The 27,673-nt window shown below is 38.5% G+C and overlaps 3 protein-coding genes across 9 annotated transcripts; all 3 read left to right on the forward strand.

Annotated features, from left to right (window-relative positions):
* Positions 1-172: 172 nt before the first annotated feature.
* LOC109988703 (histone-lysine N-methyltransferase SETDB1-B) lies at positions 173-9,795 on the forward strand. Of its 6 annotated transcripts, none has more exons than XM_020640283.3 (8): positions 173-479; positions 918-1,034; positions 3,899-4,228; positions 4,493-4,666; positions 5,228-5,444; positions 6,543-6,616; positions 8,229-8,419; positions 8,539-9,795. In XM_020640283.3, the coding sequence occupies exons 2-8, from the start codon at positions 974-976 to the stop codon at positions 8,650-8,652; spliced, it is 1,161 nt and encodes a 386-aa protein (XP_020495939.1). In that variant the 5' UTR covers positions 173-479; positions 918-973; the 3' UTR covers positions 8,653-9,795. The 6 variants fall into 6 exon arrangements, with proteins under 6 accessions (XP_020495939.1, XP_065804086.1, XP_020495938.1 ...); XM_065948014.1 differs by having other exon boundaries at positions 174-479; positions 3,920-4,228; XM_020640282.3 differs by having other exon boundaries at positions 174-479; positions 969-1,034.
* Positions 9,796-10,256: 461 nt separating this feature from the next.
* On the forward strand, positions 10,257-14,730 carry setdb1a (SET domain bifurcated histone lysine methyltransferase 1a). Its single transcript, XM_020640274.3, has 10 exons — positions 10,257-10,354; positions 10,938-11,114; positions 11,411-11,532; positions 11,613-12,182; positions 12,721-12,885; positions 13,325-13,520; positions 13,610-13,683; positions 13,862-14,052; positions 14,176-14,260; positions 14,378-14,730. Exons 1-10 carry the CDS (start codon positions 10,341-10,343, stop codon positions 14,398-14,400), a joined length of 1,617 nt encoding a protein of 538 aa, XP_020495930.1. The 5' UTR covers positions 10,257-10,340; the 3' UTR covers positions 14,401-14,730.
* Positions 14,731-15,619: 889 nt separating this feature from the next.
* On the forward strand, positions 15,620-27,415 carry clk2a (CDC-like kinase 2a). Of its 2 annotated transcripts, XM_020640277.3 has the most exons (17): positions 15,620-15,780; positions 16,838-17,043; positions 17,158-17,443; positions 18,519-18,609; positions 19,447-19,513; positions 20,078-20,194; positions 20,488-20,654; positions 21,246-21,340; positions 21,513-21,642; positions 22,260-22,342; positions 22,614-22,693; positions 22,800-22,890; positions 23,060-25,139; positions 25,852-26,091; positions 26,264-26,538; positions 26,769-26,856; positions 26,959-27,415. In XM_020640277.3, exons 2-13 carry the CDS (start codon positions 16,838-16,840, stop codon positions 23,246-23,248), a joined length of 1,602 nt encoding a protein of 533 aa, XP_020495933.1. In that variant the 5' UTR covers positions 15,620-15,780; the 3' UTR covers positions 23,249-25,139; positions 25,852-26,091; positions 26,264-26,538; positions 26,769-26,856; positions 26,959-27,415. The 2 variants fall into 2 exon arrangements, with proteins under 2 accessions (XP_020495933.1, XP_020495934.1); XM_020640278.3 differs by lacking the exons at positions 15,620-15,780; positions 16,838-17,043; positions 18,519-18,609 and having other exon boundaries at positions 17,303-17,443.
* Positions 27,416-27,673: the final 258 nt, after the last annotated feature.

A 27,673-nucleotide genomic window follows, 5' to 3' on the forward strand; every position in this document is an offset into this window, starting at 1 on the left:
AAGTTCTACTAGAAACAAGGGAGGCGTATTGAAATGTTATTGATGTAATAACCGAAATAAGGTTAATGTAGGCTCCAATATAGAGAGAAACAGACACCACTTTGAAAAGTCGTGATGTTTCCACTCCGGTACGGTAGGTGGCGACAACTGTCTGTTCTGCTGGTTAAGTAAAACATAATACATCAACGAAGAAGAACCCAATATCAAAATGGTGGACGTGGTTGATGCTAATTCTGCTTAATAACAATATACTTGGCGGGGTTAAACATTGTAAAGTCTTTTGCATAATATTTTCTAGTCGTAACGCGAAACCAAGACGACCCTAAACTTGTTCTGTTTCTATTAGCAAGCTAATTAGCAGTAGGAGTCGGCTAGTGGAGCTAGTGAACAGCTGCCAAACAAAAGAGACCGTCAAACTACTTCAACATCTGTGCGACTGTAACATCATCACTTTGAAGCGGATAACCAGTGCACAACAGGTTAGTTTTAAATTACTTACGTTAACGGTAGGCTTACTTTACTTTCTCAATCTACAAAATGGTAATATGGTGGATTCATAGTACTTTTACAAACCTATTTTAGAAATCCCGAGGACCACTAAGATATCCATCCAGCACTTGTTTTCACTGTTTTTGATTGAAAATGAATGTCTGAATATATTGTCAAACACTTACGTAATCATAACCATATTTTTCCAACTATTTGATAAATTGTCTAAAACTATGTGTTGTTTGTTTGTATTGTAGCCTGTTAGTATACAGGTGGACCTCATACATGCCACATGAACACTCTTATAGTCATGAAAAACAAAAGCAGGTCATTTGATATTTTCTAAAGATACAGGACCAGAACAGTTATTTAACTGGCTATGTCATAATTATTATACACAGGCTAAAGTTTGCTATCTCTGTTTTGAGGCTTCTGCTGGAGCTCAAACCTGAACTCTGGATGGCATGTGTGTGTTGCAGAGGTCATGGAGGTGGATGAGATGGAGATAAGACTTTCCGAGGTCAAAGGTGAATTAAAGGATGACGGTAAGAATATGTCAGTTATTCATTCAAACTATGAAAAAGGCTAATTTTTAAGATTCAAAAAACTGTATTGTCCAATCCAATCCAATTTTATTTGTTAAGCACTTTAAAACAACCACAGTTGACCAAAGTGCTGTACAGAAGAATAAATAAAATACATAACAGCTCACATGAGAGAAAAGAAAACTACATGTGAAATACAGAATCAATTTAAAAGACATGAAACATAAGTAAAATGAATAGGCACGCAATAAAGAAATAAAATAAATGAATAAGTCAATGTCTTAGTGTGTGTCTTAGTGATGGGTCTTAAGACGAGATTTAAAAACAGGCAGAGAAGAGGCCTGTTTAACATGCTCAGGTAAATCGTTCCATAATTTTGGAGCCGCAAACGCACGGTCCCCTCTGAGCTTCTGCTTGGTTTTAGGCACCCTCAGGAGCATCTGATCAGCTGACCTGAGAGAGCGAGTGGGCGTGTACGGGTGTAGAAGCTCAGAGAGGTAGGGCGGGGCAAGACCATTAAGAGATTTAAAAGCAAATAAAATAATTTTAAAATTGATCCTAAATTGTATGGGCAACCAGTGGAGTGAGGCTAAAATGGGGGAAATGTGGTCATATTTTCGTGTGCCAGTCTATCACATAGTGACAGAAAAGCACCAGTGTTTAATAATAATAATAATAATAATAATAACTTGGTTTTACAGTATCTCACAAAATATTTTATTATATCTTTTCATGGGACAACACTGAAGAAATGACACTTTGACACGCTTAAATAACAGTGTAAATTTACTGTCCCCTCAAAATAACTCGACACACAGCCATTAATGTTTGAACCGCTGGCAACAAAAGTGAGTACACCCCTAAGTGAACAGCTGAAACAAGAGGATGTGAAGGGTCCTCAGTGATGCAGACTGCTTTCCTATCTGCTGCATGGCTGTTTTCTTTTTGGCAAACAGGCCTATCAAAATATAATTTTAAAGCTGTGTGTTTAAAAGGTAAATATTTAGTTGCAGTTGTTATAATCCAGCACGTATTTCATGGAATTATTTTTGAAGCTCTTTCTCAGCTGTATATTTTTTTTATATTCATTTCATGCCACAGCTAATCAGATTTCAATCAGGAGAGACTTAATTGAGAATAAACATTTTTTTATTTAACAATTTAGAAATAAATATGCAAAGTCTTTGGGGGATTAGACTCCATCATGATGACTTCATGTACTCGGAGGGTTAATGAGGCAGACAGCAGGATAGGATACCCCCCTATGGAGTCTAGACACTGGTGGTGGTGGCGGCCGTGGTGGTGAAGAGGAATGGAGGCTGTGAAGAGGAGTGGGTTACTGAGCCTGAATCTGGACTCTGCTGAGCTAGAATGGAGGTGACTGGGACGGAGGAGGGTTGTAGCGGTTGCACTGAAAAGACAGAATGACTGGAAGAGAGAGAACTGTTTTAGCATTTGGCAGCAGCAGAATCTGGTTGGTTAATTACAGAAAAAATGCCCATAATCAGCTGATCATCAGAGCAGGGAGGAAGAGGAAGTAGTAAGGGGAGTGGTTTGGTTGAATGAAGAGATGAATGAATGTTTAACCAGTCTTCCTGCCAAACTGTCAGCTTTTAACCTCTCTCTCCGCATTGGCACTCAAATGGTTTGAGTCATATTTAACTGGTAGAAGTCAACATGTTTCTGTGAACAACCAACATTCATCAGCACTTAATTTATGCACTGGGGTACCACAAGGATCGATACTTGGCCCACTTTTGTTTAGTTTATATATTAATGATCTGCCGTCGGTTTGCCCTGACATCAAAACACAAATGTATGCAGATGACACCGTAGTATATGTGCACGCTAAGACAAAACATCTGGCTGCTGCCCAACTCACCAAAGCCATGAATCAGATAACCAATTGGCTAAACAGTTCATGCCTTCAACTTAATGTAAATAAAACAGTAGGAATGTTTTTCACTAAAAGACAATGTAACATTGTTTCGAATATAATAATTTCTGGTCAAAACATTAGTATTGTCCCGCCATTTAAGTATCTGGGCGTTATTATTGATTCTAATCTCTCTTTTAAAGCGCACATTAAAAAAAGTGTTCAATAGGGTCAAATTTAGCCTAACAATTTTAAATATATTAGAAATGCACTAACTTTTAATGCTGCCAAACTGTTTATGGATGCCATGATTATGTCACGTCTAACATACTGTATGACAAGCTGGGGTCAAACTAGCAGCTTGTCATTAAAGTTCTGTTCTGTCATTCTGTTAGAGCAATACAAAACTGGAATTCACTGCCCACCACTATCAAAGATAGATACTCCACCTTTACAACACACATTAAAACATGGCTGTCTGACAACTATAACTGCACACATTAATCCCTGTCAGATGGGATATGTGTGTTTGATGTGACATAGTCATTGCTGCTGCCGCTGCTGTCTGCCTCCATGTTATGTCTTGTATGTGCTTTCAATGTGGCCTCTATGATTATTCTTTTCCCTTGTCGCCCCAGTATTGTCTTTATTGCATGAACTGCTTTGATGTGCTTTGATTGTGCTTTGTTTGTGCCTGCTCCAATTGTGTGTGATATGTTGTATGTCTATTTTCCTTTTGCTTAGGCCTGTTGTAGTTACAAATGTAATGTATTTTATTGTATTTTAAATCTTAACGATTGCATTTTAGGTTGCCTACTGACAACTGGCCGAGGACTACAGCTGGAAATTAGCCATAAAGGCTAAAGCTGCTTATTTTACTGTACAGTAAATTAAAGGGGACTGTCCACGAAACAATAAACAAATAAACTAAACTAAACTAAACTGCTTGAACTTATGCTGAGCTCCATATTTATTTATTTATTTACAGGACATATGTTATATTCCACAGGCAAGTCTTCTTCCTCCTCAAATGAAACTCTGAGCAGGAAGAGACAACGGGAGGACTGTTCTGACTCTCTTGGTGATGTGAAAAAAGCAGTGGTGGTCTTGACTAGACTCCCGGACTATAAGATCAGCGCTCTGCGACCACCGACGCCTCCACAGTTCTACAGTGAAGACGAATCCCTCAGCAGCTCTGAATCCGATTTGCAGTGGGAACCAGGAAACGATTCAAGTGGCTCTGATAAGTCAAAGTCGAAGAAAACACAAACAAATGGACAACGCCCAAAGAGTTCAACAAGTGGAGCATCTGCATCTGGTAACATCACACACAACAACACACAACAAGAAGAAATGAGGAAAGACATACTACATTCATTAACTTTAAAAAAAATAAAAATGTAAGTTATCATGCTTATTGCAGTGGTTGCGTTTGAAAATTTTCTTTATTATAGTGAGAAGATTTATTTTCCTACTCAACATATTTACAGCACTTCCCTGTAAATTGTGTGACCAGGCATTCATATTTAACACTCCCTCTTGCTCCTTTGTTCTAACTCAACCATGTTGTGTTTTTCCACAGTACCACAACCATCCCCTATAATCATATCAACAGCTTTTGGCATTTCCCCCGATGAAACCAGAAACGTCCGACCCGACCTGCCAGACGATGAGATCACTGTGGACATGATGGTCCTGGCCAGGAAGAGACACATGCGATGGCAGCGGGGAAAAATAGTGGAGATAATAACAAAGGGTAAGAAATGTCATATTTTTGGGAGGAAATCAGTAACAGGCATCTTTCTTAGATCTATGTGGTTCTGTAGATATAAGATATACACATTTATTGTGTTGATCCCTCAAATGCAGTTATCGAACACTTGGGAAAAGATATTTAATGAAGACAAGATGGTCACTCACCTGGAAAGTAATTGCACATGTACGGGCATCACTGATTGACCTTCTGGAGAGTGATGATGGTCGTTGTAATCCAAATAGCGCCCTCTGCTGGTGTAAGAGAACTGCTAGTGTAATACAATTAAACTTAAATTACATGCTATTTGACTGGTGAATAAATCTACTATTATCAGCACATATCTGCGATAAAGTTAGCCAATAACGATAGTCACTGGACATCCTAATATAGGCCGATATTATTGGCTGGCTGATTAATCGGTCGGGCGCTAACCTCCAAAGTTTTTGCGGAAACAATAAGAAGGGAACACTGTTTGTTACTTTCTGACTGATTTCCATCAACAATCAAGCAAATCAAATAATTTATGGGTGATTTTTTTTTTCCCAATATCATTTATGAAAGATGTTTTATTTTCAGAAGATGGACACGTAAAGTACAAAGTACAATTTGAAGAAAAGGGGAAGAGCCTCGTATCTGGCCATCACATCGCCTTTGACGCCATACCGAAGCGGGAGCAGCTTTATGTCGGTGCTCGTGTGGTGGTCAATTGTCAAGACAACGCGTCCCACTTTCAGACTGGTATCATGGTGGAGCTGCCCAGCAGAAGGAACCGTTTAAGGTGTGTGTTTGTAGCAGCATTAATCTCTACACATCATTCAATCATGTTTTTTAAGTAAGTTGTCAGCCCTGATTAAGATCGCTGTGGTCGACACATGTTAGCTTTTTAAATGATTTAGCCATTATAATAAAAACCCATTAACCCTCAGGCATCAGTTTAATTTACTACCCTCTTAAGTCACTAGGGACAAAAATGCCCATGCCAAAAAACTGCTATGAAAATAGAACAGATTGATGTTGTTTTCTACTTATTTCTGCATACATCTCTTAAACAACTCAAGCCCTGCTCAAAGCTATCAAATATTGAATAATTATCAGCAATTTAAAAAAAAAGTAGAAAAAAATATCAATCTGTTCTATTTTGATAGCAGTTTATGTAAATTGGACATTTTTGCCCTCCACTGTCCAAACAGGGAACTACATTTTAAATCTGATGCTACACAAAAACTAACAATGCATCAAAGTCAATATTTTGGATAATCTTGACATATCCAAGATTGATTTAAAAAAAATCCCCCAGCCACCAAATATTTGTTATATGGAAAATAACTTGTTTTTGTGTTTTTTTCATAAATAACAACAGTGACATCAAGTAATCAAACTGGCATTTAAAGGGTTAAATTCCTAAAAATGTTTGATAGTTTTGAGCAGGGCTGAAGTTGTTTAAGAGATGTATGCAGAAAAAAAAATCAATCTGTTCTATTTTTATAGCAGTTTTTTGTAAGTGGACATTTTTGTCCTTACAAACTGACTTAAGAGGGTCGCAAAAATGTTTCACAGAGTTCTATTGATCTATTAAAAAAAAAAGGTGCATTCCAAAATGTGTCAAGAGAGAGACTTTCTTACAAAAAATGGTGCCATATGCACTAACACAGAAAAAATGATGGCCAGATGAAGAGGAAACATTTGACCAAATGGACAAACATGTCCATAATGATGCAAGAGGGTTAAGTATCTTCTTCCTCACTTTTACATTTCTCTTGCTCGGAGTTCACGGGTTCCTCCCCCTTTTGTGTAAAACGTCTTCCAAGAGGCCTCCTTTTTGTCTTTAACATCACACAAGGTTGTGTTTGAATGAAAGCATATTTGAACTTTCCAGGTTCTTGGTCTTCACTGATGATCACGTGCCCATCTATGTTGGTTTACCTTTACTTCACCTCGTATGCAGACCACGTGAGTTTGGCTGTCATGTGTCTTTTGTGGGCGTTAATGTTACACATAAAGAACAGTTCAGCATTTTCATCTGCTCTCTGGCTGTCAATGGGAGCTTAACATATCCTCCCTATTTGTTGTTGTCTCGATGACTTTAGTTTTGTGCATTACATTAAAAAAGAACCTAAATATCATAAAAAAAACAGTGAATGGAAACAACATAAAGCATAAACACCTTGTGAAAGTAGAAACTCCTGTTTAAGATATTACTGTAAAGGTCCCTGTAGCTGTTCCCACTAGCAGATATCAAACAGGCAAAACAGTATGGCAAGCCGTTCAGGAAATTAATATATTGAACGAAGTCTGAATATATTGAATGAAACTTTGAATATATTGAATGAAACTTTGAATATACTGAACGAAGTCTGAATATATTGAATGAAACTTTGAATATATTGAATGAAACTTTGAATATATTGAATGAAACTTTGAATATATTGAATGAAGTCTGAATATATTGAATGAAACTTTGAATATATGAAATGAAACTTTGAATATATTAAAAGAAACTTTGAATATATTGAATGAAGTCTGAATATATTGAATGAAGTTTTAATATATTGAATGACGTCTGAATATATTGAATGAAGTTTTAATATATTGAATGACGTCTGAATATATTGAATGAAGTTTTAATATATTGAATGACGTCTGAATATATGGAATTGAAGCTGATTTAAATTCTCCAAATCCACCAGTTTCATTGTTGTCATCCAAAAGACACCCTGCTGAATATGCTGTTTTGCAAAATGACATCAGCTGAAATATACCAATACTTTCTTGAACGTCAAAACTTTTTTGAAATGTTGCTGAAAAAAAGAAAGAAAGCTTCACCTTGAAGATCATAGTTCAATTATTGGAACAGTCCATATATTCAAAGTTCTATTCCATATTCAAAGTTTCATTCAATATATTCAACGTTCCATTCAATATATTCAAAGTTTCATTCAATATATTCAAATTTTCATTCAATATATTCAACGTTCCATTCAATATATTCAAAGTTTCATTCAATATATTCAAATTTTCATTCAATATATTCAACGTTCCATTCAATATATTCAAAGTTTCATTCAATATATTCAGACTTCATTCAATATATTCAAAGTTTCATTCAATATATTCAGACTTCGTTCAATATATTCAAAGTTTCATTCAATATATTAATTTCCTAAACGGCTTGCCATAAAACAGACTCATTCTGTATATTTTAAACTACATACTTGATGTTATACTGTTTTAACAGTTACATCATACCTCAGTACTTTTTTCTAAGAAGACAGATGTTTGTCTCACTTATACTCTACAAATGGAAAATGTGCTTTTTAAAATTTTATGTGTCATTTCCGTTTTCCAGGATCATTCTTGAGTTATTTTACAGCCACAAGCAAATGAGCTTTTCCCACATTTGGGCAACATTTGCTCAATGTGTACAATGTATAGTGCAAACACACATTACTATTGAAGGCAAACATCTAACGTGATGGTACAACAAGTGTGTTTAATTCAAGCATGGCTGACCCCTGAAAGAAACAATGTGTTAATATTCTTCCCTTTGTTTTTGATTGTGCAGTGGAAGACCCTTTAGATGACCTTAGAGACGGCCCACACAAGACCTTTATGACTCGGTACTTGAAGGACTGGCCGCGTCCACATTTAACCGTGTACAAGGCTGGACAGAGCATTAGTGTTGACTTGAATGGAGTCGAGCAGAGGTGTGAGGTGCAGGAGATCGACTCGAGCTTAATGCAGGTTGTTTTTAAGGTCAGTATAAATTGGTGCTGTTTTTTGTTTTTGTTTTATAAAAGAAACTACGCACATAAATGTCCTCTAATATTTTTAAAGATTTTGATGTACATGTATCTATTTTTGTCCCCTTGCAGGAAAACCAAGAAAAGGAGTGGATCCATCGAGGCTCCACGCGACTTGAACACATGAGACGAATATTTAGTGTAAGAGAATCGGAGGAGGAGCAGCAAAGGGATAGTTCTGACTGAAAGCCCACTGACATTTTTTCAGAATATTCTTTAGGGATGTGATTCTTCTGGATTTATATGGAATTATCATTTTTCTGACCAGACTTAATTTGTCCATGACGGTGTTTTACAACCATAAGCTGTCTCTGAAAGTGTCGCCCAGGTGTATTTCTGGCAGCCTTGTAGATACTTTTTCCACCATTTTTACTTTTTTAATCTGCATAGAATCAGCATCTAAGAAAGACAAACTGCACACGCACTCCGCTCAAGCCCATGTTTGTTAGAGGCATCTATATACTATACTGCAGGTGATCAGAGAGAGACAGAGAGAGAGAGCTGTTGGAAAATCTCTTCTTAAATTCAATTCATTGCTTTGATGCTGTTTATATTGTTTGTGCAGCTCAATGCTGCCATGTTACTCTGAACTCTCTGAACAGCTGTGATAACGGAATCACAGGTGAAACTGTTAACTTGAAAGGGAGATGTGTTGTTTGGGTAAAATCTTCCATTATTTAACAGTATAACCAGGATGGTGTCATTTATTTCTGTGCATGCTACTCAAAGCAGCTCTCTGTTTCTCTCTCTCTCTCTCTCACACACACAAACACAAACACACAGAGACGCACACACAGTTCAGGCAGGTACATGTTGGTTATTATGGTTGAAGGTACTCTGTCTGCCATGAAGACGTTGTCCCAGACCCCTATTCTAAGAGAAATAAAGATTCCAGGACATGAAAGTAAAGGTCACTTCTCCACTTCATGACATTGTGTCATAAAAACACACTTAAATGTTTGTCATCTTTTAAGTGCATGACCAAACTAAACTAACTCTTTTAATACCGTACAAAACTTAATATTACTACTTGTATAAAACTATAGCTTTAGAAAATCTGCAAGGCTGAAATATTGCAGAAACAGGAAAAAGACTAAATTGATCAGAATGCCGGGAAAGAAATGTCTGGTTCTGAAAATGTTCCAGGCGAGACCACTAGAGTGCAACATCTCATCTATTTTCGTTATGTTTGCCCCAACTCTTGATATTAATGCTAGGCACATTTAGTGGCAGGCCTAAGTCAGAATGTGGAGCATTTTTCAAACCACAAAATGCAGATTCTTCTATAAATGTGCTTTGAGATGAGAATAAACTCCACATAATAAAAATGCTCTGATGGTTTAGTTATTGATATATATTTGTTAGTGTGCTGTATCTCTTTAAAAGCTTTGAAAAGGATTCTGTTTGTTGTTATATTGTAAAAAATACAAGGGGGGGGGAAGTTTTTCGTTTTACAAAGGCCTCATTTTAAAGCTCCTGTGTGAACTTTAACTTGATATGAAACAGGCTTAAATGTATACTGATGCATGTGACAAAAGCTATCAAAACCATAATTGATAAGACTGATTATTTATCTGTAATGATTCATTTTGACTGCATTTGTGTAAGCAAGTACCCTTTAGTATACAGAAAGCTTTAATATTTTTTATATTGTTTCGCATCATAAATATATATATTTTTAATTTGAGTGGGAATTTAATTTGCTTTTAATTTAATTAAATTTTTAATTTAAAAAAAATTGGAGAGATGTTTGTGTGTACCTGGTCTATACGGACACAGGGGGCAGCAGTGAGAGACGGTTGTCCGCAGCAGTAGGACGCGAAGAAGAAGAACTTCCTGAACTCAAGTCGACAAGCCAAATAAAATCAATATTGATGCCTTATTTGAGGTATGTTTCAACTAAATCAGTCACTTCTGCCAGATACAATACTTGCTATGTGAAGAATAACCTACAAAACTTTAATAATTACCGTATATCATCCCTTTCGCTGTTAAATCACAGTGAAAGCTACTTTTTCTATCCGTGCCTGTCCCTGAAATAGGAGATGCATGGACGCTTACTGTAGATACATCTTTGGCTCAAGGTTACTATAGATTAATTTAATGTTACCAGTTTAGCCAAGGTAAAGACTCGGTGGTGTTTTAAATATGTATCTCTTTAGATGTTATTGTTTTTAGCCCGTGTGGGTAAAAGGGTGCCATAGCTTTTAACTACCTGAGGTTTTAATGAGTTTGGGAGCAAACAACTAAATAATGATATAGGATGTGAAATGTATAGACCTCGAAAATGAGAACACTGTTTTTAAGTTTGATTCCACTTATTTGCCGTATGTCTGTTAAAGTTGGGGCTACAGGGATCCGCTGTTTGTCTCCCAATAGTATCCAGCTCCCTAGGGACTTGGATAAATGAAAATCTACAAACAAGTACCTCTCAAGCTCAAAAAACAAAATGGTATTTTGAAATCTTGTAGTGACTATGGACTGGAGGGGGATGAGATGGAGATGTGCAAAGAGGAGCTCCAGAAGTGGATCAGTGCAAGGGTGAAGAAGCAGCTGCTCTCTACAGGTGTCCTAGAGAAATACAACTTACTTCTGTCTCTGCTGAATAAAAGAGAAGATCAGGCAACTCAACTCCTGAAGCTCTGCAAGTGAGTGTTATGTCTACGCCCCGGCTTTGCCTCTTTTAAAAGCCTGTTAGCCTATAAACCTATTTGTTCTTTTTGGTTACAGCTGTAGATAACCAGTTTCCAATGTAGGTGGTATGGACCAAAAATCTTATCTTGATATTATCTAAATGGCAATACATGATATATACTTCAATGATTTTCTCTGGTCATTTCTGACTTCTAATTTGAATGTGACATATGAAGCACTCTTCCTTGCGTGTGTCCCTGTTAAATAACCAAACAAAAAACCATCTGTCTTTGTTGTTAAACTTATTCAGGTCTGTGGCAGTATGTGAAGCAATTGTGAAGAAACAATACTCTTTGCTGGGATGGGAATACAGAGACATAGATTCTGAAGATGACAACCAAGGTGATAAAGATGATGAAACTGAAGGCCCAGGTGAGATGTATATTATTGAATCAAGCTGGCTTTATTGTGTACTACCATCGTTTTGAACTGTGCTTTTATTTCCTTTGTAGGAAATACCTCTCCAGTCCAAGGCCTGAGCTCTCCAGCTGCTAAACCTTTGTTACTAAACCTTGTGGACAGGGAGAACAGTAGCATCAGGGGCTTTGTAAAGCTGAAGAGAAAACCAGTGGTGGTCTTGAAAAAACTTCCTTATACCCAGATCAAGCCTTTACTTCGGCCTCCTCCTCAGGGTCCTTCCTCTGATGTTGAATCCTTCAGTGATGCTGATTCTGATACACATTGGGAACCAGAAAAGGACTCGAGTGATTCTGATTGTTCAATCTCAAGTTTTAACAGTGGATCAAAGAAGAGGAGAAAGATTGAACGAAAAGAAACACATCCTGCAAAACCCCAAGAAAGTACATCTACGAATGCTAAAAGCAAAGTAACATCGGCACCCAAAGCCAGTTCTATTAGCAATGCTAAGGACAACATAAAGAAATCATCAGCAACCAAAACTGATGCAAAGAGCAACACTAAGAAGGACGATGTGGAGAAATCATCAGCAGTCAAAGCTGAGGCAAAGAGCAACACTAAGGAGGACACAGCAGTAACATCGACACCGGCAGCAAACACAAAAAGTAAGGTGAAAAAGTAGAAACTCTTAAGATTTTGCATGTGGTTTATTTCTCTGCTGATTTTGAGAGACAGCTGGAAACTTTTTATCGAAACATTCTTACTGCATTTTTGCTGTCTTACCATTGTATTTTGGCTGCTGTCAAATAGCGATAGTAGCATCAGCTTTGGTTAGTTTAATGTGCTCTCTTAGAGTTTTGGCTGCTGTGTACCAGACTTTTAAATAATACACCTCTTTTTTTTGGCACTTACCTTAGAAAGGTTTATGGAAACTTTAATGAGCAAACCGTTTTCTTTTTCATGTTTCGTAAACTGAGTTGGGAACAATACCATCTTCTTTGAAAAATAACACTTGAACATGACACGCCATGACAGTTTATGGTGCCTGGGTTGATGTTTAAAACTCATTTGAGACAACTCATTTAGAGAAACTTTTGAAATACATTGTAAGAGAATCATAATATAGATATTGTAATGTACATGACAAGACCTGAGTTGACTCCAAGTTTTGGCATTGACATTCTGTTTCTTCTCTACACACAGTTGTGACCCCCTCAAGCAAAAAATCTTTATGCCAATCATCAGTTGTTGCCACAAATACTCCTGTAAGCATTCTACAAGGAAAACTCTGTGTCAACATGAATGTCCTGGCTAGAAAGAAACCCACCAGATGGCTGGAGGGGAAAATCCTGGAATTAATACAAACAGGTACATTTCTGTATAATGCAACATATTGTTTACAAATCTGTAAAGGGTGACTTATTATGCATATGTTTGTCAAATAGTAAGAAGTGGATATGTGACAAAAACAGCCCAATCAGATCCCTCAGATCATATGGGTCTGCTGAACTTACCAAAGTGTGTGTGTGTGTGTGTGTGTGTGGCGCGTGTATTGCACTTTTTTTAACACAGCAAGAGTCACACCTACCTATTCATACAATAATGGCAGAGGATTGAGGACATGCTGCTGACTCAGCAGCTGGAACAGATTGGGTTTAAGTGTCTTGCCCAAGGACACTTCAGCATATGGCTGCGAAACTAGGGAGAAAGATTTAACTCATGTAATGTAGTCACCACCATTTCTGGATGCAGAGATGACATTTGTTGAAGTGTTTTTGTTTTAATCGTTGTTCTTTTTATTCTGCAGATGATAAACTCAGATACAAGGTCGGTTTTGAGAAGGGGAGGAAAATTGTCTCCGGTCACCACATCGCCTTAACCAGCACTCCAAATGTAGATGAGCTGAAAGTTGGTGATCGTGTTGTGCTTAAGTGTGGAGATAATCCTTCCCGCTTCATACCTGGTATCCTGGCTGAGCTCCCCAACAGGAAAAACAGAATGAGGTTTGTGTGTGTTTCATGGATAACTTTTCAAGATAACATCAGATAAAGTACTTTGGCCTAATGTGGCTGTGTGTGCTTTCATTTTCCAGGTTCCTTGTTTTTGCTGATGATCGCACGCCCCATTATGTTGGCTTGCCTAAGTTTCGACAGGTGTTCGGACAAAGTAGGTTTGATTCTTGTATTTCACACCCAGACTTTTTGTGTACAAATTTACAGACACAAGGTTTTTCTGCTCTTTAAGTAAGATGTATGTGCTGCAAAAATGCTGACTTGGTATGTAATTAGCGCGCAAGCAAAGGTCAAGACTGTAGATTTAAACTGTTTGTTTTTTTCTGTGTCAGTGAAAGACCCCTTGGATGATATTCCAGATGGTGTCCACAAGGATTTCATTAAGGAATATATGGCATCTTTGCCCTTCCCAGTTCAGACATCATACAGAGTTGGACAGACGCTTAATGCAGAATTTGAAGGATTCCTGCAGAAGTGTGAGGTGGTGCAGATTGACAACAGTTTAATAAGGGTTCTTTTTCAGGTTGGTACCCACACACGTTTTTTTTTCCCCCAACTTTTTATGTACAGGATTTGTGATGTTTTTTCCTTGTCATATTGATTAAGATTGTATGACTCAAATTACTTTGTGCATCATCATTCTTAGAAAGATCAACACAAGGAGTGGATCTATCGAGGCTCCATGCGCCTGGAACACATTATTAGTATGAAAAACATGCGATTACAAAAGGGTGAGCAAAAAAATACGACTGTGAAATGTGAAAATTGATTCTGGAAATTACAAAGGTTATTCTTATTATTCCTAATATGCTACTTGTCTCCTCTTCTTCTGGTACTGTGAACTACAGAATCATCAAAACAAACGGATTGATGGATCTCGGACATCTTAAGAAAACTGAACAATGTGCTTCAAGATGGGGCCAGATATTTATTCAGTGAAAGTTGTTCCCCAGGGCTTTTTCAGGATCTGTGTTTTTGGACATGGAGCACAGTATGTTAAGTATTTGTTCATGACGCCAAAGGTCACCTGTTGCTGAAGGGGGCTGAAATGGGACACGTGTGAAAGCTCCAGCTGGTTTTATCTTTTTTTGAATGGCTCAATGGTATCTTTAAATTATAAAATGTATAGTCTTTTTTAATTGTATTTTACTTACAGTTTTTTTGGTTTCTTAAATAAAAATCAGTGGTCATGTTTTCTTAAGTTTGTTCTGAATTGCTGAAAAGTAGCATCTCTTCTACATATAGTTATGAATTGGGTTGAAACTTAAAATAATGTTATTTATTGATAACTTGTTGATAATTTTCTCAATTAATCAAATAAATGTTTGGCTGTGTTCCTAGGAAGTACTTTTTAATTTTTTAATGAGGGGAATCATAGGTTTCTTTCAGTCCTGATTCAAAAATTACTTTTAAGACTAATTTGTTAGAGTTTAAAATGTATTTAATTTATAGTACCTTTAAATACAAGGTAACAAGGTGCGTTGACATACAGCAATAATATAATGCATAAAAAGAACAGCAAGAGAAACCAAACAGACAAAAAATCAACAAAATACCTAACATCTTTAACCCAACCAGCACAAGACAATAAGAGCCATCATCAAGATCTTTTGGTCCTAAGCATAGACTGAGGTTGCCCCTTGGTCCTAAGTAAAGAATTTTTTTTTTTATTTAACCTTTATTTATCCAGGAAAGTCCCAATTGAGATTGGCCAAGAGGCAGCAAAAGTTACACAGTTACACTCACAACATACAGACAGCAATTAAAATGATAAAAACAGTTAGCAATTAAAATGATAAAAAACGGTTACAAGTAAATTAAAATGATAAAAAACAGTTACAAGTAAAGGAGGTCGTCTCAAGTGCTCTCAGCCTGGATTTAAAAGCATTCAAAGTTTAGGAAAAAATAAAGGTTTTAGGTAAGTGAAATTTGTTGCGTTTGAAATTATCTCTTTGAAAAAAATTATAACATATATAATAACAATAATAAAAATAAAGCCACTTTAAAGATACAGCTAAGATCTTAAAATAGTTTAACTCTCATGTTATGTTTATATTTTAAAGCAGCAGCTCGGTGTGTCACACACAGTAAAAATACACTGTGGGCGCAGGGAGGCGTTAGCAGCTCCAGTCTGAACCAGAACTAGCTGAACAGCCTTTACCATCGGGCTAGCACGAACATACAACGAGAACACTGGAACGCCACGACGGATTTCTTGTGGGACAAGCGAACAGGCCTCGCTGCTAAAACGGTAAATACAGCACACGACTCGTTATGTGCTTTTAATTGAGACGTTTCCCGAAAAAAAAACATTCAACGAATGCTAGTAGCCGTCAAGCTAGCGGATAAACGTAGCTAAGCTAAGATGGCGGCCAAATTATTTACATTAGCTAATGTTGCTAACAGGACATGCTATAATGCAATAAGTCGCTGGTTGATGAAACAGTTCGCTGGTTTGGATTGAAAGTCATTTTTAATGTCAGTATAACTCTGTCAGAGCTTATAGACTGTTACAACATTGTGTGGTCCTATTTCAACCATGATTATTAATATTAACCGTCTTAACGGCAGTGTTATGATTACAGCTTCATGGTAAAACAGAAACAACAGATCATATACTGAACTTTAGTTTATATCCACAACTAGCATTATTGCCGTTTAGTTTACATGAAGCTGTATATTTGATTAGTAGTATATACGGTAACAAATTGATTTGAAGCAACACTAAGGTTATTTTAGTCTGTGGCTGTTTTCTTTAATAGTTTAGTAGGATCTTGCAGCAGGATTATAAACATGCATACCCGGGCCTGCCCTCCATTCATTTATCACATTATGTTTTTATGGGCCTGCGTACACAGTTGTCTTTCAGATGCATCTATTTTTCCCAGTTTAATTGTCCGCCCCCCTGATGCAAATTGTGGTATTGAACCAGCTGTTTCAAACAAAAACATAGGCTCCTCTACACAACCATGGGTCAATGTTTTGTTTGATTTTGGATCAAGTTTGTTTACTATCCTGTCCTCGCCTACCTCCATCAGAAGCTTTATTTAACAGTGAAGACGTTTACATTTTAACAACTTTAAAGTAATATAGTATGTATTTCTTGAAAATACTGTTGTAGGCTTTTTGCTAGATTTGTTTTGTGTCTAAATTTGTCTATGATAACTTCTTCTAACGATTGATTGACAGATTTTCATTGCACAGTATTAGCTATCCCAACTGCAAAACAAGCTTATTTAAACCCCTTATTATTATTATTTTTAAACCCCTAATAATAGTTTTATCTTTATCTTATTTGTCTTTTTTAGATGCCTCAAACCAGACGGTACTCATCTTCGGACAGAGACAGTAGAAGCAGCTACAAGGACCGCTACAGAGACAGAGGTCGAAGACACCGACACAGAAGATCGCCTACTTACTCCTCCAGCAGTGACAGAGACAGAGACAGAGACCGAGACAGAGACAGAAGGGGACGAGGGCAGAGACAGGAAGGAAGCTTTGCACGTTCAAGGAGGTATGTTAAGTTTGTGTGAATGACAATTTTTGTTGTTTCACTCAAAGTTTGATTGGTTTAATTTTTTTTAAGCCTTTTGTGTTGTTAATGTATGCCCCCTTTCCAATCACTCAGTCGTAGCTATGACAATCGCTCCACGGAGCAACGGCCATTTGACCGAAGGTACTGCGAGGGATACAGACGCCTCGATCAGAGCCGAGATGGAGACCGGGACAGAGAACGGGAACCACATGGAGCAACAGAAAGTTACTACCCACGTGATTTCTCGCCCAACATGTATGACTACCGGCGTGGCCGCGAGAGGGAGCGTGAACGGGATGAGTCTTACCGGCGGAAAGGCAGCAGGCGTAAGCACAAACGAAGGCGGCGTAGAACCAGGTCCTATAGCCCATCCTCCTCGGTGAGTACAGCCAAGCCCGAGATTTTGTTTTACATCTCTTCATCTCTTTGCCATCTCTTTCTCTGTCACTCTGCTCTCTCTGTCCCTGTCTTTCTTTTAACCATTTCTTATCCCCAGCTTCTGTAATAGGTAAGTAGTACAATCTTTATGATTTGTTTTCGTTTTGTCAGCGGGTTTTTGCTTCATTTGGCATTTCTTTTTTGGCAGAGCATTTTCATTTTTATCGACACCTTTTTTTCCCCAGCAGTTTAGCAAAGGTCAACCATTAAGTTGTTGCTTTTTTTTTCACCAATCACAACTTCTAAACTTTTGCTCCTTGGAGCCAAGCTTTACCTGGTCAAGCTTAATCCAGTATCCCTGGGGCTACCTCTCAGCCTAAAAGCCTGAGGTTACAGTTGGTCAGCCACTTGTGATTTTAAGTGCAGATAGGCTAAAAAGAGTGAAAATATTCTGCCAAACTCTATTCAAAGTTTAGAGTGAAATTGAACGGAGGTTTTCTAAGAATTTAAGGGAATTTTAAATGTCTTGGATTTAAAAGAAATGCTTTTCTTGTGTGGTTTATGTTTACCACACAGAGTAGTATTATAAATCTAAATAAGCAAGGGGTTGAATTTGATGTAGCATATATGTTGGGGTTATGTTAAATTTTTTCTTGCTTGGTTCTCTCATTTTATTACCATCTAATTTAACTTGAAAAGCCAAGATGATAAGTTTTATACTACTTCTATTATTGTTACAACGTGTTAATGCGTTGATGAATGGATGTGCCAGTTGCTTTCTTGTTTGTAAGCAGCTGTGGTTGAAAGGTAGAGGGGGGAGAGGAGCAGAGGACAACATGTGATCTTTGACTTGTTCCCTTGCACTATATCCCTATTGTTATATATTTCCTTCACGTGGTGTCATGCGTGAATCGCCCCATGACCACCAAACCCACCTACCACCACAACTACATCAACACCACCACCCTCCTCCTCCCTCCTCGTCTACCTGTGCCGTCTGACGCTGCGGCTGCCTATGAAAAACCCCTGTTCCTTCTGGTCGTGGCCTGCTGATGGCGGTTTTGGTGTGAAAACAGCGGAGTGACAGTCGGACGAGGGCACTGAGTGTGAGGGACGACGAGGAAGGGCACCTGATCTGTCGGAGTGGGGACGTCCTGCAAGAGAGATGTACTCACTGCCACTACTCTATCGTAACCCTTCTCCATATGAGTATTAAAGCATAGAGCATTTACATGACATGGGAGTGCCTGATGATGATGATGCCTTGCTAGAATGCTCTTCGCTCTAGCTGCAATAGCAGGGTGGATTGCAAGAATGTTGAAGATTTTGAGAGGGACTTTAGGTTCCTTCTCCTTTTTTGTTCTAGGATTTTAAGCTGTGGAGCATTTTCTATGTTTCACAGGTTACTTGAGTTTTCTAAACATAGAATCCCATTTGCAGCTGTTTGTTTCTGTCGCATTTCAGATTAAATCTCAGTCACAGTTTTAATATTTGACTTAAGCTAGCTTTTTGACAATGAGTGTTTTAGGGATTTGTTGTTTATTATTCTCAGTAAGACACATATCACAGATGTAGACTTTTTGTCATTCAACCTTGACACATATTAGAAGCCACTTTATAGTAACATATTTGTCATTGTAATGATCATGCACTGTTTAGTAGATCAGTTTTACACATAACCCCTGTGTCCTTTTTGGGCATGTTCCTCTTTGTTTTGTTGGCTGCTAATTGGTCATCAGAGGAAGGGAGCACATTTACTTCCTTTATTTTCTCTACATGTGTCAGGGTGCTATGCATTTAGTTTACATAGATTAGCTCAAGGGGTTTCAAGCCTGCCAGAGTGAATAGGCAGCCATTTGAAAAGGAGACGGGCGCTAGATTTTGATCCGCCTGTCTACACTTTTGAATTATGTATTCCTGCCTAGGTCCACACGTCTAACTCTCCTGTTCTTTCTTTTCCCACACCCCCTCTCTCTTCCTTTTTCTCTTTGTGCTGTGTTGCAGATGAGATTGTCAGCACTTTGGGGGAAGGCACCTTTGGGAGGGTGATGCAATGCATCGACCATCGCAGGTGTGTATCTGGTTTCATGAAAAAAGTCAAACAGTTGTCAGGCTCTTAGGGGCTTTTTTGTAGACCCACAGTAGGGAATACTTAATTCAGGAGGACTGCTCCTGAAATCCTCCTGATCTGGTTGTTCCCACGGGGATGTGAGCTCACCTAAGACAAGACATGATGTTAAAAAAAAGACGCAGAAGTGGCAGACTAAGCAGCAGAGTCCGCTATTAAAGATAATATTAGTCTTTATATCAATGCTATGTGTAGATCAACACGATCACAATATGAACAAAAGAGCAGAGAACAACATACTGAGAACAGAAAACCTGCAGTAGTTTAATTATGAGAACAAAGATTGTAACAGTCACGTGTATACAGCCTCTGGTCATGCACCAATTGCAGTGAATAAATGTCACCAGCCCCTCCCACTCACTCGAGGTGAACTCTGATTATATTCTGCTGCGTTCTCACATCAACTCACTTGGATTTTATTTAAAAAACACCTCTGTCTGGCTATTTTGAAATTGTAATGCATGTTTTGTGGTTGTTGCCTCTGTTTTCAGCTTCTTTGTTTTTCAGGGGAGGAGCCCACGTTGCATTGAAAATCATCAAGAATGTAGAAAAGTACAAAGAAGCAGCTCGCTTGGAGATCAATGTATTAGAGAAGATCAACGAAAAGGACCCTGAGAACAAGTTGTGAGTTTTGACTTCATATTCAGTTTAAATACAAATTAATAACTATAAGTTACAATGCCTGAATCACCACCACATTCCTTGTTAGAGCTGGGGGATAAACCTTAAATGAAGTGTCCACTAGTTTTGGATCATGTCTATAGGTGACCTTACACAGTCCTGTAAGCTTTTAAGAGTTTCTTGAACTTCTTTTGGAATAAGATTAGTATCAGTAACCATCTTTATTTTAGCTGTGATTAACACTTAAGCATCCACTACATGAGTGTCAAACCTGCTGTTTCCTGTTTGTGTTGCAGCCTGTGTGTACAGATGTATGACTGGTTCGACTACCACGGTCACATGTGCATCTCCTTTGAGCTGCTAGCTCTCAGCACCTTCGACTTTCTAAAGGAAAACAACTACCTGCCGTACTCTATTGGTCAGGTCAGGCACATGGCCTACCAACTTTGTCTCTCTGTGAAATGTAAGTTTACAAGATAACTTCTACTTATGAGTACATAATACACTGGTATAATTAGTAAGATTAAGAATGAAATTAATTTCAACAAGAATCAATCTCAATTTATCCCTATGACTATATAAAAATATCCAATTCAGAAAATTCTGTTTAGACAAAGAAGCACTCATCTTTAATTCTCTTGTAGTGAAGTTTTTTTTCATCCAACAAATATTCCCGCACTTACTAATTTTCTGCATCTGTTGCCTTCAAATTGAGCAGCATTACTGAAAGCCTCTAACGCTTTGTGGTAGTCAGCGTGTAGCCACACGAGGGCATTAGACTGCAGGCAGACAAACCCTATCGACTTAATAAGAGCAGCTGGGAGAAGTGAAACTGCTGTTGAGTTTCTTTTTCAAATGTCAGAATATAATGAATGTTTATTTTTTTGTCTCTTTAACAACCTTATTTTGTCCTCATTTATAACTTACTCTTACTATCATAAGTTGTACCAAGTCTTTTAAGATGCCACATTAATAAGATCAGTCCATGTTTAGAAGAGACAAATTTAATCTTTAAGACTTAATAACCAACTTCCTCTTGTTTTTTTCTCCCTAGTTCTCCATGACAATAAGCTGACACACACAGACTTGAAGCCTGAGAACATCCTGTTTGTAAACTCAGACTTCACAATGTCCTTCAATGTAGAGAAGGTAAGAGACATGTTAAAACAAGATATTAAACATTTATGAATGTAGACTTTAATGAGATTTTTTTTTTTAAATAGTCAGAAAAGATGCCCTAGACTAGCTCTATGAATAGTGTGTATGTGTGAACGTCGAGCAAATTACAGTTAAGAGACTCCCTTGTGTTTTCTTCCTTCAGAAACGAGAAGAGCGGACGGTGAAGAGCACTGCAGTGCGTGTGGTGGACTTTGGAAGTGCAACTTTTGACCACGAGCACCACAGCACCATTGTGTCCACACGGCATTACAGAGCCCCTGAGGTCATATTAGGTGAGGATGTCAGTCTTAAATATATGGAAATCACTTTCTCTTATAAAGGAGTTAGGATTATTTCCAACTCAAAATTACATAAAAATATTCCAAAAGTGAATCGTTTTGAGTTTAGCAGCTAGTCAGTTGCTTTTTGCCGTTTCAAAATTCAGATGTTCCGTCGTTTGGCTTTTCCTGAAAGTTCTTGTAGAAACAGGCTATGGTGTTCAAGGTGGAACAAGACTGGGCTTGGCGTCCCAGCACTGATTCCTCCTTTGACTGGCATTTTGAAGTGGCTATTTCAGCATCACATGATAAAACAGGAATTCACTTCTGATCAAGTTCATGTCCATATTTTCATTACCACATACACAACAGGAACAGCATTTCTATTGCACTTCACTTTAATGGAGCAAACATTTCAGGGGCATGTTTGAGTTTATGACTTTTTAATATGTATCTTTGACACAGTGTTCTTTTTCTTTCCTTGGATGCAAATGTCATTCAAACTTTTAATTAAATTGCACTATGTAGCTAAATTTTTTGAACAATTTTGTATTATGTCAGCAAGCATTAATCCAAACCTGAAGTTCTCTCCACATACAGTATGACACATTGTTCTCTGTGTTTTCCTTTAGAGCTGGGCTGGAGTCATCCCTGTGATGTGTGGAGCATTGGCTGTATCCTGTTTGAATACTACCTTGGCTTCACCTTGTTTCAGGTACATCAGACCCCTCCTCCTTCAGTAAAGACCCTGACCTCATCCAGACCTTTTATTCATATTCTTCTCTGATAGCCGTGACATTTGAATTGGTTTTTATCTAAGCCAACAGTCCAACACACTTTTAGTGAAACATTAGAAATGCCTTGTACAATGTGTTACTTTGGATGGGTATTAAACCCTCTGTGTGGTTATTTGACAGAAGCAGCACCAGTTAACTTTAATAATCGTTTGAATCTGTCTCTCCCTCACTGTCTTGTTCCTCCTTCAGACTCATGACAACAGGGAGCATTTGGCCATGATGGAGAGAATCCTGGGGCCAGTTCCCTCTAGGATGATTCGCAAGACGAGGTGAGAGAACCTACAAACACAGTAAAGGGATAAAAACACACATCAATACACATGAGTCTGAAAAGAAAAGGCACACAATTGACTGCTGCTTTTCAAACCCCCTCAGGAAACAGAAGTATTTTTACCGTGGTCGTCTGGACTGGGACGAGAGCTCCTCAGCAGGGAAATATGTCAGAGAAAATTGCAAACCTTTACGGGTAAGAAAGGTGGATTGGGGATTTGAAATTAGGAAATACTAAAATAAGCAGGGCTTATGGTGAAAAGAGTGAAACACCTTTGGAACTTAAGTGTGTTCTATTTTTAAACTTGAGCTCTCTTGGAAGTCTGCCAGTATTTATCTTAATCGCTTCTTGTTTCCACTCTTAGCGGTACTTGCTGTCGGAGGCAGAGGAGCACCACCAGCTGTTTGACCTCGTTGAAAGCATGTTGGAGTACGAGCCTACTAAGAGACTATCATTAGCCGACGCCCTAAAACACCCTTTCTTTGAGAATGGGGGGGCCAGTGAGGCAGCAGGCAGCAAGAGCTGGGAGGGAAACCGGGACATCAGCCGGTGACCCACGAGCCTCCTAAGACTGAATGACAGAGGAAATAAAGTCTTTCTATAAGCGGAGCAGATGAAATGTTTCTCATTAAAGCATGGACACTTGAACTTCCTGCTCGGCCACCCTGCCACTCTGACATCCACCTCTGCAGCCACACGAGGCATGTTATTGCAGCTGAGAGACCGCCACCTAACCTTGAGAAGAGTCAAAAAGGAATCTTTTATTTTGGCCTCAAAGTAGCCCTCTATGCAGCTCCTGTCTTCCTTCAACTTCTGAACACCTTCCTTCCATCCGTCCATATGTTTGTTTCATCAGCATGTGAAAGAATTATTCATTTTCTGAGGAAATGAGCAAACTGCAAAGTCAGTTATACTACGTTTTTTAAAGGAAATGTCCTCCAATTCTGAAATGTAAGCAAAGAGTAAAACGGAGATGGAGCTGTATATGCAATGTAGGTCTTCACCCAAGTCCTTTTGAACATGGAGACATGCAAAATACTCGATTATGTTACATTATATAATTCAAATTGAATATTTTATTATCTTGGAAATTGTGTCTCAAGTTTTCAAAGTGAGAACTTGCATTGCATATAAATTTTGTTGTTTCTTTTTTTATCTATAAAAGGATTATCTCTGATGTGGAGACTCTTAATCCCCGGTCTGCAGGCCTGCTATAACTTGCCAATGAGATGATAATGGTGATGGACACTCCACACTCACAGGCCTCTTTGGTCTGTCCTATTCATAGATATATATGTTTGTTACGATATGCTTTCTGGGTGTGAGTGAGTATGTGTCTGTGCAGGGGTGGGATGGTGTGGGTGACACATTTATGTTCATGTTTTGCTTCTTTGTAGTTCAGGTTAGACATGGAAACTTTCTCACACACTTTTAAAGACATGAAAACATAAACTGCCTTTTCCTTCGAGGTTAAGCACACAGCTTCTGGTGGTAGTCAGCGAGCCACACACAGCTCCTGTTGATAGTATTTATTTTGAGTTGCAGTAGGTCATAGTCTCCACCCCCCACCTTGTACATGACTTTTTTTTGTATGAAATTAAAGCGTATAAAACTGTATATATGTAACATTGTGTAGAATTAAAGTTAAGTCCTCCTTGCCAGAGGCTTATGGTGCTCTCGGTATCGGTTTGGGCCTCTGGTAGGTGAAGGGAGGTGATCTGTCTTTAAATACCTCGTCTGAGTCTGCGTCTCTTAGCTTACTTTGTAATACTGCTGGAAGATGTGCAAAATCTGATGACCTGGAAAAGCCTCAGTCAAAGTCAAACATGGTGTCTACATTTTTTTATTTTATGTTAGCTCAATTAGTGGAAGTCCATTGTAAGAAGACAGATCAGGTCATTAAAATAACGCCATGGTTAATATTTAGGAGAAAAAGCTTGAATCTCATATTATGGCTATGATTAATTTTACTTCAATTTCAGAATCATGACTTCATCACAGACCATTTTTGCCTTTATTGGACAGGGCAGCTGAGTGGAGATGTGAAATACTTGGGGGGCGGGTTGACATGCAGCAAAGGGCAGACTCTTCTGCGACTATAGCCTCTGTACATGGGGATCTGGTCACCAGGCCAAAAGTCACAAACATGACTTTTTAACTCATGACTTGTTTACAATTTTGACTTTTATCAATTGTACCTCCCCAATTTTAAAATGTCTGAGCTACTCACCATTGGTTTATTTCTATCAAGTTAATTACGCTACATTTTCATCTTCTATTTCCACTGGCAGAAATGGGCATCCAACATTGGCTAACTGCTGTTATATCCCTTCAACCCCCTAAGCTCAGCTGTCATGCTGTCAGGACAGGAAGAGGACGGATGATCTGCTGACACAGGTGCAGGTGTGTCCCTGCTTCGTCACACAAGCTTCCCCCACCTGTTGGTAAGGTGCCAGTGTACTTCATTTACCTTGAGTCACTACTCAACCCTGACCCCGTTCTATCTTGTAGCAGAAAAGGACTCCGCAACACGAGGACTACTGAATTATTGGGGGACCACTACAACTTAGAAGTTGAAGTTGAATTGACAAACACAAGTGCAGGGACCTTGGAGGTTCTTTGCCAGCTGAATAAACTAACCTTAAACTGTGTGATCTGATGTTTGAGCAGATATGGTAGAGTACAACTGAAGAATATTGTGCAGAGTTGCAGTACAGTTAAAATGTACAAATGTAGGATTGATGATTATATTTAGAATTCACTTAAGTATTCAAGCCAGGGGGTTTGTGGTAGTGCAGAGGGATTGGGCATCTCAAGGCCTGGATTCAATTCCAAGTTGAATGAAATGAGTCATTAAGTTTGTGAATCAGGTGTCTCCAGTCAAGGAAGGTGAATGGCACTGAATTTAGAAGCGAAGAAATCCTCACTGCGTCACAGAAACCGCACCAATTCAGTCTGTTATGCTCTATCTGCCCCCAATTTGTTTCTCCAATGCTCTCATCAAGGTGTCACTTCAACACCAAATATGTGTGATTTACTGCTGAACTGTGTGATTTTTAACAATGTCTCTGAAGTCCAGCATCTGAAGAAGTCAAACTCGTGTGTATGAGCTGTTTCTGTTCTCAAATCTAAACCAGCAGCTGTTGTCCTGTGCAGGTTTGTTTGGAAACCCTCTGCTGTTAATGAGATAAACGACTCGTGCGTCGTCATTTAATCCTGTTTGAAGTCCAGAGAGGTCAGCGCTCAGATCCCCATAAGAGCAGACCGACACAAAGCAGAGGTGTTTACAGGTACTCGACCTGAAGCACTAGAAGCAATGCAACAAACGGACTACGCTTCGCAGCTTTGACAAATGACAGTATCAACTGGTGTTTTCTACTGCTAAAACAAACACAGGTGAGTCCCGTTGTTTTCTTTAATGCATGTACAGTATATTTTGTTCCTGGTTTAACTGGTCTGACTAATAGCAAAGGTAGACAGTTTGATGGTGCTTTTGTTTTTCATTCATATTTAAGAAAAACGAGAATAACGAGCTGTAAATTCACTGTTAATCTTTTTCTATTTTCAGATTAAAGCCTAATTTTTCTCCTGAGAATTAAAATAAGACTGGCAACAACTTGTGATTTTCGTCATGGATTCGCTCATGTCACTCGGTGCCCCCCTGAAGCAGTTCACCAGCTGTGTGTCGGGGAAAAACACCGCCGCCAAGAGGAGCCAGTCTGTCCGCAGAAACAGCTTCACCCGCAGGAAGAGCGTCAGCAGGAGGAGAAGCCTTCCCTGCAGCAGCCAGAAAGTGCCGGACTCCTGGCTGCGAATGTACCAGGCTGATCTTAAGAGAGAGAGGTAGGCGACATCGCCTACCAAAAAGAAAAACAGACTTTTTTCTTTACTGTTGTTTTTCTATTTGTTTCAAAGTGAATGACTTAAAAAAAAAAAAGAAAGAAAACAAATTATCCAGCTGACGCTTTTAGCCAGAGAGACTGGGCTTAATGAGGATAAAGCTGTTCCTCACATGAATAAGCTGCTTGTCCACGTGCTGTACCTAATGTTGCTTCTGTTTGTGTTTTTCAAAGGAAACGACAACAAGCCATCCTGGCCAAGAAGAACGCAGAAAGATCAGTTAGGAGAACTCACTTTAGGAGCCACCACTGCCTCCCAAGGGTGAGTTAGTGAGCTGGAAAATCAAACAAGATTTTTAATTCTTTTATTTTGGTCTGTTAGTGTTTTTACGTCATATCATCTCCCTCTCTGTTCCATACGCAGCACAAAACAGGAGCCAGAAAAGCAGCCCCAATGAAGGACGATTCCTTCTTCGGAGCCTTCCAAGGCCTCAGCCTGGACGGCCTGATGGGAGGCAGTAATGGATCTTCTGCCGTAGCTGCTCCTTCTGCTGCAGGTGGAGATGCATGCAAAGTCATGTGAGACCTCATTGGAGGACAGATTGTTTAAATGATCCATTACATCTAAAGACTTGAGGATTAAAAGGCTCATGAAGGAAAAGTGACGAGACAGAGGCTGAAACCTTTCAGAACCAAAGAAAAGTATTCTACTGTTATTTCTTCAGATCTTGTTCTTTTTAGAGATGTTAACGTTGATTGCACTTGACTCTTTGATTGTTTCTCAGATTCTTCTTTGTATCCATCTTTGCACTTTTTTCTGTATTTGTTGTTGTATATGAATGATATCAAAATGATTAAATCTCTGCTGACACCTCCCTCTATGATTGCAGTTGTATTCATCCAGTGTTCAAAACTAAGTATGTAAAAGTATTTTGTTCTATTCTTTCAAAACAACAAAACTAGGTGATTATTTGCATCAAACACCGGTCCTGTGTTTGGTGTTTTATTGGCAACATTTTAATGAATACACGTAAGACATGCAGGACTAAGGTGGATATTGAAACATGTTAAATATCTCAATGTTTTCCAGTTGTGCTCTGACAGCATGTTCCTGTGTAAATCTAAGACAGTGTACTATT

This window comes from Labrus bergylta, chromosome 19 (assembly GCF_963930695.1).
Source record: "Labrus bergylta chromosome 19, fLabBer1.1, whole genome shotgun sequence".
NCBI classification, from domain to species: domain Eukaryota; kingdom Metazoa; phylum Chordata; class Actinopteri; order Labriformes; family Labridae; genus Labrus; species Labrus bergylta.

Coding starts and splice junctions, on each gene's coding strand:
- LOC109988703 (XM_020640283.3), top strand. CDS start 974: ATGGAGGTGGATGAGATGGAGATAAGACTTTCCGAGGTCAAAGGTGAA. Junction 1,035..3,898: donor AGGTGAATTAAAGGATGACG/GTAAGAATATGT, acceptor ATTTATTTACAG/GACATATGTTATATTCCACA. Junction 5,445..6,542: donor AGCAGAAGGAACCGTTTAAG/GTGTGTGTTTGT, acceptor TGAACTTTCCAG/GTTCTTGGTCTTCACTGATG.
- clk2a (XM_020640277.3), top strand. CDS start 16,838: ATGCCTCAAACCAGACGGTACTCATCTTCGGACAGAGACAGTAGAAGC. Junction 18,610..19,446: donor GGACGTCCTGCAAGAGAGAT/GTACTCACTGCC, acceptor GCTGTGTTGCAG/ATGAGATTGTCAGCACTTTG. Junction 20,195..20,487: donor AAGGACCCTGAGAACAAGTT/GTGAGTTTTGAC, acceptor TTTGTGTTGCAG/CCTGTGTGTACAGATGTATG.
- setdb1a (XM_020640274.3), top strand. Junction 11,115..11,410: donor CAACTCCTGAAGCTCTGCAA/GTGAGTGTTATG, acceptor AAACTTATTCAG/GTCTGTGGCAGTATGTGAAG. Junction 13,684..13,861: donor TCGACAGGTGTTCGGACAAA/GTAGGTTTGATT, acceptor TTTCTGTGTCAG/TGAAAGACCCCTTGGATGAT.